Source organism: Wolffia australiana, chromosome 6 (genome assembly GCF_029677425.1).
Source record: "Wolffia australiana isolate 7733 chromosome 6, ASM2967742v1".
Classification (NCBI taxonomy): domain Eukaryota; kingdom Viridiplantae; phylum Streptophyta; class Magnoliopsida; order Alismatales; family Araceae; genus Wolffia; species Wolffia australiana.
In genome coordinates, this window is record NC_135840.1 from 16,258,163 (window position 1) to 16,270,713 (window position 12,551).

Here is a 12,551-nt window from a genome sequence, read left to right on the forward strand (position 1 = left end):
ACCAGGAGCGGGAGGGAAGCCGATGCGGCTGTAGTCCCACCCTTTCATCTATTCCTTCATTTCGCAGATCTTCTCTATCACCCCGTGAATCTCTACTGTCTTTTGTACTTTTATTGGAGACGCTTGGAATTGGTCATCGATACGATTTCTTCTTGGGTTTTCTTGACGAATTTTCTGAGATCTATATCACTGGTATCAGAGCCGACAATTCTCTGCTATTTTACCGAAGTATGGAGCAAGATATGACGGCAGATCAACCAGATCTGGACTTCCAAAGGATAACCACCAATGTTCTCGAGCATTTGACGGAGCAAATCACATATCTCAACGTACGGAATAACGGTATTCAACAACCTATTACAGCGGCAGTTGAGGAGGAAGCAGTTTCCAGACAACCTCGAAGACAACAAGGAATTCATCACCAGGAAATGAGGTTAGAAAATACTCATTACAAACGAGGAGATCTACCGTTTTTTCAGGGCGAATCATCATTGCCACTACCTACATTCCACAAAATAGTGAACCAATCATTACCACTACCTATTGGTCATTTCTTCTTGGGTTTTCTTGACAAATTTTCTGAGAGTTATATCAGTCTCACAAGTGGATAGAAGCCCATTAGCAGTCTCTGTCAAAGCCTATTAACATGAACTATCAAAACCCATTAGGAGTACATCAAAGCCCATTTACAATCTATTTAAAAAAGTGTAAAAATCCCCCTTCAATTTCTTATTGGGCTCTTTCCTTTTAATTCTTTTGATTAGGGTTTTGCCCTCAAATATTATACGAATTTACTTCACAAAGTGGTTTGGTAGATCGAATACTCGGAAACTTCTTCTGCTCGCGATCTCGGACGGTGAATCTCGGAGCATGATTTCTTCGTAGCCTAGTTCTTGAGGTAATATCTTCTGTTTTATGCCATTGTCTATAAGTTTCTTTTTCCTTTCTGGGATGCAGTACCGGATTGTTTTTCGATTTTAGCTGTTGCCTGAGCAAGGTTTTTTCTGGGTATTTCATCTTTGCTTTTATTTTTGAATCTGTACCCTCTAAGCGAGCATTCTGATTTCCTTTGCTACGAGTAGGGTTTTATGTATACGTATGATGAAAGTGTACGTATTGTGCTATGCAAACAGTTTTGCTTTGATTCGCAGTCTTACCGGTGTTTCTTGCATTTTCTTCGGTTAATACCATATTGCAGATTTGCGCCATTTCTCTTAAGTTTCTGTTATAGATTGATATCTGATCGCTACATTCTCTTATTTGAATGTGGAATTGTTGTGGTTAGCAGCTGATCTAGCATTTTCTCGAAATATGCTATCTTTTTGGAGGAATGTTTGTCGGATTCGGAGCAATGTATCTGGCGGTGGATATCTGCAATGCAGAAATTCCAATTTTTCTTCTACTTCTTGCAAGGAATTATCTACTTCTGAGTGCTCATCTGGCGTCGGAGGAGAAATCATAAGTTTTTCTCAGCGCCTTAGAAGCAACGGAGTAACACGAGTAAATTCTCTATCCCCTTCTATTTTATCTGAGATCTGCGTGGTTCAGGATTTTGTCCTAATTATGTTCATCGTTTATAGAGGAATCTTTGAAACTTCTGGGATCTTGGTAATCAGTTATTCTTTAGGATTCTGGGTTTTTTGGCTTTTTCTTCTTAACTTTGGAAAGATTTACAATAAGTAAAGTTTACCGATGACTGAAGAGGTCTTAGCGAATGAATAAAGGAAGAGCTAAACATGAGTTTACGTACGTGCTATTTTTTAAGTGGAGGATGCTAGAAATTGTTCTCAGATCATATTTTTATGGGTTTTACGATTCTTTTCTGCTGTTCTAGGGGAAGCAAACTACATGTCGAATTATTGAAGGAGTGACACTGTTTTGCTAGCGCTCATTTATTTGAAGGGAGATTAAACTTTGTTTGAACTAGCAGTTTATTATAATTTCCCCTCTTAGGGCTCCTAATCCTTAAATGTTGGTGGGGAAAACGTAGTGTCGATCAAGTATGAGATTTCTTCTCTCTGCCCTGCTTTCTACTCTCTCGCTTCCCTTATTCAAGGGCAGACAAAATTTACTCCTCTTCACTGTTTCAGAATCAAATTACTTTGAGTAAGATAATGGGTTTTAAACTATATTCAGCTTATATTGTCCTGTGAGCTGCTGGCTAAGTTAAGTATCGTCACCCCTGGCTTGTTTTCTGTGACCTATAGAAGGTAGTAAAAAATAAACTGGATTTACCTTTACGTCATTCTCTGTGTTTAAGTATAACATTTTACTCTCTGAAACACTTTTTAAGAGATACTCCATCCTGTGATTATTTTTAACTCATATAAATTCTTTCTGAAAAAACTGCATTTATCCATACACCATCATTCTCTTTTAGTGTTCTATAATATTTCTCCAGTGGTAATCTATCCAGAAAATTGGTTATATGAATTGTATAGAATTCATTGTGGAATTTTTCTCTTTTTTTCTCAGGAAACAGGTTTTTTCTTTCAGAGAGGAATTCAAGGGTTCGTCAAACGCCCTTCATGGATCAGTGTCCCTTCCAGAAACTTGGCTACCAGTGATTATAATCCTCCTAAACTTACCCTGGATGAGGATGGATCTGCTGCCATTAATACAGAAGAGCTGAGGCCCATTAAATTCAAGAGGCTTGATAAAACTGCGAGACACATAATGACTGTGAGGCCTCAGGGATATACTAAAAATGATTTGTATTACCATAGTTAATAAGTCATGACAATAGATTACTAAGCTTCTGTCCTTGTCATTTTATTGTTGTAGATTTTGGACAAAGAGGAAGTGGAGAAAGTGAGAGGATCGAGGGAGATACCTGAGATAAAACCTGGCTATATCGTCCAGCTCAAAGTGGTGGGTCCTCTACTTTACTGACAGAAACTATATATGTGTAAGTATATATTTGAAATTCTTTCAACATCAATTGATCTGAGTATTCATTTTTTAACACAGGAAGTTCCTGAAAACAAGTCACGAGTGTCTGTGCTGAAGGGTATAGTAATTGCTAGACGTAATGCTGGCCTCCACACAACGATCAGACTCAGAAGAACAGTTGCAGGTGTCGGAGTGGAATCCGTTTTTCCTCTGTAAGTTGAATTTTATCAACTTATTTTATTATAGGCTTCGATTTATCTGTTCTGGTTGAGAAATATATTGCGAATTCTTACAAACACTTTTTTGTTGGATTCCTTCCCACAAAAAAACCGAGTAGAAAAAGGAATGTACCAAAGATTCTTATTTGATTGAGCGATAAATGAAGATGATTCAGACTGATGCATACCAGTTTCTGTGCGTCATTTTATCAGCCCTGAAAAGTGAATAACTCAGTTTGTAAATCAGATCGATGTTATCTGATTTCCTGGTCCAATTAATAGATCTTAAGAAAAACAAGAGAGTTTATAATACATTTCTGCTATTCTCTTATGATTTATATATGACGGATGAATAGTGGTTGATGTGTTTCTAGAAACCTTAATTCCTTGATTTATCTGTTCATTTCTGTTTCATGCGAGTACAATGGAAAAAATAAATCAGAGATATTTTGCTGGAATGTTCTGTCAGTTAAAAAAGCTATGAAAAGAATGATGCTCTGTTACTGGTTCTGATGACTAGCGGAGGATAGTTCCTTAATGTCCATATGGCTCTTCTAAATATTAATCAGAAAATTACTGATAAGAGGTGAATGAAATGATAGTCAATGTCGATCTGAGTGTACACTGACTCTCATTGACACCAATTGGGACATGACATGTGATGGAAATTGAACAAAATTGGTAATCCATTACAACCCTATTTATTGAATCATCCGCCGTTGGTTTCTACGGAAATAGGATCATCCGTGGTTTCCAAAATATCAGCCCCCTTGGTGGCGTCATCCTCTGTCTCTGACTAGAATCCCGATAGCTTGCTCCATAGTTCAACCATTCACACGCAATGGTGGGTGAGCCAAGGAATGACAACAACATTAAGAGAAGATAAAACAAGTTATGCATTTTATCTTCCTGTAGAAACCTACGGGAATGGTGGGTCTAGTGTTTGCCTACCAGTGGGAATCATATCGAGAAGGGGGAGGAGGTGACCCTGGCAGAATGGTCAATGCCGAGGGGGATTAGGGTGACTGGTACGTCCACAGCAATGTGATACGTTCTTTTCCAAAACGTATCAGAGGCGTCAACCGAAGCGTCAACGTTAAGCAGTGACATCTGTCAACCGTCAACGGACGAGGGCTTATATATATATAAAACAGATCAAGCGAGTAGGTTAAGCAAGTTTTCATCAGGATCAAGCAGCGCAAGCTGAGGCTGGGCGGGAGACCTCTTCCAACCAGATCAAGGGGAGAGCGGGAGCTACATTCCTCTCTTCATCTATCTTCTTCTTCTTTGTCATTGTTTTCTCCTTCTCTTGGACTACCTCTCACTTTTGGGTCGGTTACGTTGGGAAATACAATACCGTTTTATTCCTCTGGGGATCTATCGTGGATACTACGGTATCACAATGTGACCAGGGTTTCTTTGAGGGTGATAGAGTTGCTTGTTAATGTCGTCCCACATGTCGTCGTCGATAGGGTGCACCGGTCCGCGCTCATGTCAAGGCATGACTGGTGGGAGGTGAGCCCATGGGCGGATCCCCTTGTACTGAGGTTGGTCTCCGATGAAATCACCCCTGCGTGGGGAGAGATGGGTTGCACATGGTCTAATCTGATCTGTCCAACAGAGTGGTGACATGGGTCACGTCATGAGCAGCTCCGTGCATGCGAGGATGTCTGGGGGGGTCGCTATTGTTGGTGTTCTGCTGCCGCTATCAACAAGGCCTCCAGAAGGCCGGGGGATCATGGACGGGCCCCCATGTAGAAGGCAGGAGTCGTCGCGGGGAAGCAGTCTACGAGGGTGGTCAGTGCTGCACATGTAGATTGGCACTTGCCTGGCTTTCTTGGACAGTTGGGGCTGCTGGATGGAGGCCCGTTAAAGGCTTGGACATTGTTGCCCATCTGACCTTGGTGCACAAGAACCCACGAAAAGTGATCTGGTTGAAACTACCCAGCAGGGAAGAACTGCGAGATCAGCCCAGATAGTGGGTTGCCTAGCTGAATCGGACCCGCAAGGGCCCAGATGAGGGCGTCCTCCTGTGGTCGATCTGCAAGGGGCCTGGTTGGGCCTGTCTTAGGAGGGAACTCTTGACTGGCGGGTTTATCGGGTCGCCAACGTGGGTTGGAGCCACGAAGGCCCAAGGCAGACCGGTTGCGAGAAAAATACCCACGTCCGGCCTGTTTTCTGGGCCACCCTATAACAAACCTGTGAGAAAACTGGTTGGGCCAGACGGGTTGGGAGCCCACGTCCTGCTCGCTTCGCCTATGATTGGGCCTGCTGGCATCATGTTGGCAGGCCTTCTCACGGTGGGATGGGCTGGGTTGGCCCTCTGCCTTGGCCCATTTCGCCTTAGTTACCCCAGTTGAGGGCCTCCCAGGGCAACTGATGGTGGCGGTTGGTGGTGCAGTGGCTGTAGCCAGCAACACAACAGCAGGGGCAGGCAGTGTGATGGCAAAGGCTGGTGGTGCGACAAGGGTTATGGGCAGCGTGATGGCAGTGGCGATGATTTCTAAATCAATACCATGGCTACAGGCGTCTCCATTGGTTGCACCTCTACCGAAAACAACTCCCATCACCACCTCTGTTTTCAAGGCAGCCATCAACCCAATCTAGGATCCAGCTTGACCCATTCCTACGTCAACTGGCGGTCCAATAATGGATCCAGGGAATCGTCTTAAACAGCTTGAGGACAAGCTGTCGCCGATGGGGGAAGTATTGTTAGAGTCCTTGAAATCGTAGGGTTACATATACCCCCTTGTAAGGTCATTAGAGGGACTTTTGATGAGTGATGACCCTGTGGCTTCTTGGCATGAGTAGCTGTATCCGGCTTTCGTGAGTGCAAGAACTCCCGATTCGGAGGTTCTTGAGAGTTTGTTTACCTGTCGCTCGCTCTTCTTCTATCTTACGTCTTCCATCTTTCCTATTCTTCTCTCTATCCCTCATCCCATTTCTTGATTTTGGTAGATCTCCATGGGGATCGTAACAGCATCACCGGAGCGAAGGAGACCTGGCAGAGTGGATGTCGTCAAGTGGGATAGTAGCTACCAACGGGAAACACTAAATTGTAACTTCATGTCCTGCCCTCCAATGAGGAGGGCTACATATTTAGAGGGAAATGCATGACGAGAATATAAAGACGAGAATGCCCCTGTTGGGTTTACAAGGAGAAGATCGCAACAGTCCAGTGTCTGCCCTCCAGCGGTGGTGAAATAGGTTTGTTGGGATTCTGCTTGGAGTTAGAAGTCGACCCTGCCAACAGGGACTGCTATATCGGAAATCACGAATGATCCTCTTTCCGTAGAAACCAAAGTGGAGATGATACAATAAATGGGTTATTTATGGATTGGAAATTTTTACAACTTTTATCACTTGTCGTGTCTCAACTCGTGTGAATGAGAGTCAGTGCATATTCAGATTAAAGTTGACTCCAATTTCATTTGCCTCCTTGAGAAATAAATTAGTCAAATATTTTTATTCAAGAGAGGTTCGGTCTTGTAGATACTTGCTTCTGTATTTTATTTTATCTGCTCTAGAAATTGAGTACTTGAGCTTTTTAGATAATAAATTTCCTTACCCGCTGAATATATACTGTGAGAATAAAGAGAATCATATTAAATATTCATTATTGGTTTTTATCTAGCAGGAAAAGGCTGTTTTATGCGAGTACAATTGAAAAATAAATCAGCGAGATTGTTGTTGAATTTCCTGTCCTTTGAAAAAGCTGCGGAAAAAAACGATATAAATTCTAAATTCTCTATTATCTAAATATTTTTCTAGCATAAAAGACTTTCATTTATGTTCTTGATATTGCTCATTCTTCCTCAGAGTCAATAGCTGCAGAAATGACTATTTATAATCTTTTGGATTGCGAAAATCCTCATTAAATGAGATAAATCAGCCTTGGATAAAGCAGAGACAAGATCGAGGATGACTAGTCTTCTTTTCTTGGCTTGCTGTTCGATCCATTTGATTAACTTTTTTTTAGGAAATCGATCCATTTGATTATGATTTCATGAAATTCATTTGTTCAAAAAAATTCATGAAATTCATTATTTATTGTAGGTACTCCCCCAATATCAAGGAGATGAAAGTTCTTGACAAGAAGGATGTTAGAAGGGCGAAGCTCTACTACCTCAGAGACCGAATGAACTCTCTCAAGCGCAACAAGTGATACAGACTGAGATCTAGAGAGAGAGATGGAGAGATGTAGTAAGAGACTGAAGAGAGATTGAGAGAGAGGTAGAGAGATGTAGTGAGAGAGATTGAGAGATGTAGTGAGAGACTGGAGAGAGAATGAGAGATGTAGTGAGAGAGATGGAGAGATGTGGTGAGAGACTGGAGAGAGAATGAGAGAGAGGTAGAGAGATGTAGTGAGAGAGATTGAGAGAGAGATAGCGTGTAGTGAGAGACTAGATAGATAGATGGAGAGAGAAATGAGAGATTTAATGAGGGCTAGACAGAGAGATTGAGAGAGAGAAAGAGGAGAGATGTAGTGAGAGGCTAGTCTGAGAGATGAAGAGAGGGAGAGGAGAGATGTAGTGTAAGGCTAGTCAGAGAGATTAAGAGAGAGAGAGAGAGGAGAGATGTAGTGAGAAGATAGTCAGAGAGATGAAGAGAGAGAGTAGAGATGTAGTGAGAGGCTAGACAGAAAAATGGAGAGAGATTGAGAGAGAGGAGAGATGTAGTGAGAGACTAGAGAGATAAAGATGGAGGGGAGATGGAGAGAGAGACCCGAATAAAAAATTGAATGTTGTTATGATTTTGTATCTTTTTATGGGAAAGAACAATCAGTGGACTTATATAATGATCTATTCACAGCTTGTATGCCAGATCGATGGGGAAGGCATGACCCATGATGCCACGTGGCATGCTATGATGGGTGGTGAACTATCAAGCTCATGACTTGGTCTCGGATAGAATCTGGGTGGTTGGATGCTGATTGATTTTGATCGATCAAAGATTATTATATAGATCTATGGAATTGTCGCGGGGGACACAGTAGATTAGCATGGGGGCCTGCCCAATGGATGATGGGCACAATTCCATAAATGGTCCATATGAGGCAGACAATGGACATGCCATCTCTCTCTCTAGAATTATGAGGGAGAAAGAGAGACTTCATGCCGACGTTGATATGTCAGTGGCGACTTCTGGGTCCTCGGATTTAAATGTTATCATCTTCCTCTCTCTAAACGTAGAGAGCGGGAGAGAGAGAGGGAAGAGAGGGTGAGAAAGAGAGAGAATGAGAAAGAGAGAGAGGATAAAGAAAGTGAGAAAGAGAGAGAATGAGAAAGAGAGAGAATGAGAGAGGGGGAAGAGAGGGTGAGAAAGAGAGAGAATGAGAGAGGGGGAAGAGAGGGTGAGAAAGAGAGAGAATGAGAGAGAGTGAGAAAGAGAGAGAATGAGATAGATTGAGAAAGAGAGAGAGTGAGAAAGAGAGAGAGTGAGAAAGAGAGAGAGTGAGAAAGAGAGACAAAGAGAGAGTGAGAAAGATAGAGAGAGAGTGTGTGAGATATATATATATATATATATATATATATATATAGAGAGAGAGAGAGAGAGAGAGAGAGAGAGAGGGAGAGAGAGAGAGAGAGAGAGGGAGAGAGGGAGAGAGAGAGAGAGAGAGAGAGAGAGAGAGAGAGAGAGAGAGAGAGAGAGAGAGAGAGAGAGAGAGAGAGAGAGAGAGAGAACATGTATTCTTTAACAGCTGGAGATGGCTTTAAAAAGTGCTTGTTCATTTAAGAATTGTTCGTATAGGGACCAAACGGGGGAGATGATAAATGTTGATAATTTCTATATTTGAATAGATCTAGATGAGTCAAACCGATAGATCTTCCCTATTTAAGAATATTATGTATAGGGAGGAGATTATCGAATATTTGGACATCCTGATTATCATCGCTCATCAACTTCTTAGGCGGCAGAGAACCAAGAAAAGACCTAGTTGGAGATGGAGAGGGAGCGCGAGAGGGGAGAGAAAGAAAGGGGAGAGAGAGAGAGAGAGGGGAGAGAGAGAGGGAGAGAGAGAGAGAGAGAGCAAGAGAAAAAAACGCAGAGAGAAAGCGAGAGGGCAGACATAGAGTGAGAAATAGAAGGAAAGAGAGCGAGGGGCATAAAGAGAGATCACGAGAGAGAGAAATGGTGGCATAGAGAGCGTGATCAAGAGAGAGGGGCATAGAGAGAGAGAGAACAAGAGAGAAAGAGATGGGGGCATCGAGAGAGTGATCAAGAGAGAGGGGGCATAGAGAGAGAACAAGAGAGAGAGGCGGCCATAGAGAGTGATCAAGAGAGAGAAATGGTGGCATAGAGAGAGTGATCAAGAGAGAGGGGGCATAGAGAGAGAGAGAGAGAGAGAAGAGAGAGAGAAGAGAGAGTGATCAAGAGAGAGAGGGCATAGAGAGAGAGAGAGAGAGAACAAGAGAGACAGAGATGGGGCCATCGAGTGAGTGATCAAGAGAGAGGGGGCATAGAGAGATAGAACAAGAGAGAAAGAGACGGGGGGCATCGAGTGAGTGATCAAGAGAGAGGGGGCATAGAGAGAGAGAGAACAAGAGAGAGAGAGCAAGATGGAGAGAGAGGGGGCCATAGAGAGAGGGAGAGCAAGATGGAGAGAGAGGGGGCCATAGAGAGAGGGAGAGCAAGATGGAGAGAGAGGGGCATAGAGAGAGAGCAAGATGGAGAGAGACGGTGGCATAAAGAGAGAGAGAGAGCAAGATAGAGAGAGAGGGAGCCATTCCTCCAGTTTCTGTGGCCCCCATATAGAAAGAGAAAGGGAGAGCAAGAGAGAGAGAGAGAGCAAGAGAGGGAGGGAGAACAAGGGAGAGAACAAGAGAGAGAGAGAGCAAGAGAGGGAGGAAGAACAAGGGAGAGAACAAGAGAGAGAGAGCAAGAGAGGGAGAGAGAGCAAGAGAGGGAGGGAGAACAAGGGAGAGAACAAGAGAGAAAGAGCAAGAGAGGGAGAGAGAGCAAGAGAGGGAAGGAGAACAAGGGAGAGAACAAGAGAGAAAGAGCAAGAGAGGGAGAGCCCAAGAGAGAGGGACACCAAGAGATAGAGAGAGAGCAAGAGTGGGAGAGAGAACAAGAGAGATACCAAGAGAGAGAGAGAGACCGAGAGAGAGAGCCAAGAGCAAGAGATGGAGAGAGAGAGAGAGAGAGAGAGAGAGAGAGAGAGAGAGAGAGAGAGAGAGAGAGAGAGAGAGAGAGCTACTTTAAGAAACTGGAGTTGGCGAAGGGCGGAGAGCTCTCAAGCTGGATCATTCAATGGCCGCAAACGGCTGACCTCATTTAAAAGGCTTCTGCACTGGAGGTATCAAGTTGTCGCTCACATTATTGAAGAGAATCTCTCTTCAATTCCGTGGCGGCTTTCGGTGATGGCGAGCGGGCAAAATCTATTTATTTCAGCCCCAAAAGATAAACTAAAAAAAACCTCCCATTATACAAACCCTTCTGTTGCATTCACTTCACTCTTGCACAGATGCCAACTTAAAATAATGTCTCAACTTGAAGCTTCTGCCAAATATGTGACATTTTTACCTACGAATGATGCAAAAATAGTCCAGATTCAATGCATGCTAAATGGGCAATACAATCAAGATTCAACTTTTCTGAGCAACCTGACCTATTGGAGAAACTCTCTCTTCTTGGCCTTTTCTGGCTCATCAAGTTCTTATTTTCTGTAGTAAGTGGCAGAATTCCCCGGGCAAATACCCGTGTTAAAATCAACAGTAATCCATATCCTGTTTGTCTAATTTTTATAATTTTGGTCCAAGGACAAAATATGTTTCAAACATTTGCCTTGTATTATTTTTTTCTGGCTGTAGTAATCTGAAAAGACAAGAACACATCCATTTCTCAATGAAACAACCCTAACCTACTTTTTAATTTCTTTTAATTTGGACTTATATGTTCACGACTGAAGCACAAATAATTCTTTAGGAGTCAGGATATTTTATTTAATTTTCCTTGGATACCTCGAATTAACATGTTCCTAAACCTTTTCTTTGATTTTAATTTGGATCTTATGTGTTCATAACAGGAAGTGATCTTTCGGATCTCTATTTTCTTTCATACGTCCATGTTCATAATTTTATGATATAATTCATGGATTGGATTTGTTCAGAAGGGATGTTCAATTTTAAGATATTATGCATGCATGTTCATAATACCTTAAAATTGATACTGTCCTAGCCTTTTTCTTTCATTTATGCTTATAATAACTGATGAGAAAAACTATGCATATATGTTCATAACGCATGCTTATCAGTTTAGAGTTTTGTTCAGCCCTTCAACTAAGAATACAGTTTTTTTCAGGAACTGAACTTATTTCTAGTTACAAACTGTCTATTTGACGATATGATGTAAACATATATGCCTGAAAACAAGATTTCATACTTTTCTTGAAGTTGTTACTTTGATAATATCTCATTAGAATACAGAATCATTTCATCCAAGTAACTTCTAATTTCCGAATCAGCATGCACGCATGTTTAAAGTATCCATAATACACGCTAGTCTTCTAATGTTTATCACGTTTCTTCAAAGACTAAACATGTTTCTAATGATAGAATAAACCATCAATATAATTAGCCAAGAACATTGAACTTTTTTGAAGAGATAATCCTTAAGACATTTTTGGTTTCTCTACACGTGGTATATATAATAGAAAAAAGACTATTTATGCTCTGGAGCACTGATTATCATAGAATTCTGTAATTTTTTTTCCGTCTATTTTTTATTTATCAAATCTTGAGTGATTCAACCGAAAGAAATCTTTCCGTTATTGAAATTAATCCTATAAGAACTTTCCTACCAACCCACACAATATATACATAAATTTATTGTATACGTATCTGTCACCATGCATAGACCAATACCTTGTCGGGATTCAAGAAAATTCTTGGAAAATAATCGCTGCGTAATGCCTCTTAAATGCCGCGGGAATAAATTGATCCGTTGTGACTTGGAAAAGATATAGATTCATAGAATATATCTTTAGAGTGGTGGAAACTGGAGAGAGAAATAAATAGATAGACAGATAGATAGATGGATATATGGGTAGATAGATAGATGGATGGATCGATAGAGAGATAAAGAGATAGAGAGACATAGATAGATACAGAGAGATATAGATTGATAGATAGAGATAGATAGGTAGATAGATAGAGAGAAATATATAGAGAGATAGATAGATAAATAGATATATAGATAGAGATATAGAGATATATAGATATATCGAGATCGATAATTAGATAGAGAGAGATAGATGGAGGGGGAGAGAGATAGATAGTGAGAGAAAGAGAGAAGGAGAGAGGGTGAGCAAGAGCGAGAGAGAGAGGGAGAGAGAGGGAGAGAGGAAGAGAGAGAGGGAGAGAGAGGGAGAGAGGAAGAGAGAGAGGGAGAGAGAGAGCAAGAGCGAGAGAGGGAGAGAGAGAGGGAGAGAGAAAGAGG

At 41.6% G+C, this 12,551-nt stretch overlaps 1 protein-coding gene across 2 annotated transcripts; it reads left to right on the forward strand.

Moving 5' to 3' along the window:
* The first annotated feature begins 752 nt into the window (after positions 1 to 752).
* Positions 753 to 7,921, forward strand: LOC144704369 (large ribosomal subunit protein bL19c-like). 2 transcript variants are annotated; one of them, XM_078576779.1, is made up of 6 exons: positions 753 to 898; positions 1,289 to 1,500; positions 2,476 to 2,682; positions 2,785 to 2,871; positions 2,971 to 3,104; positions 7,167 to 7,921. In XM_078576779.1, the coding sequence occupies exons 2-6, from the start codon at positions 1,312 to 1,314 to the stop codon at positions 7,273 to 7,275; spliced, it is 726 nt and encodes a 241-aa protein (XP_078432905.1). In that variant the 5' UTR covers positions 753 to 898; positions 1,289 to 1,311; the 3' UTR covers positions 7,276 to 7,921. The 2 variants fall into 2 exon arrangements, with proteins under 2 accessions (XP_078432905.1, XP_078432906.1); XM_078576780.1 differs by having other exon boundaries at positions 758 to 898; positions 1,286 to 1,500.
* The last annotated feature ends 4,630 nt before the right edge of the window (positions 7,922 to 12,551 follow it).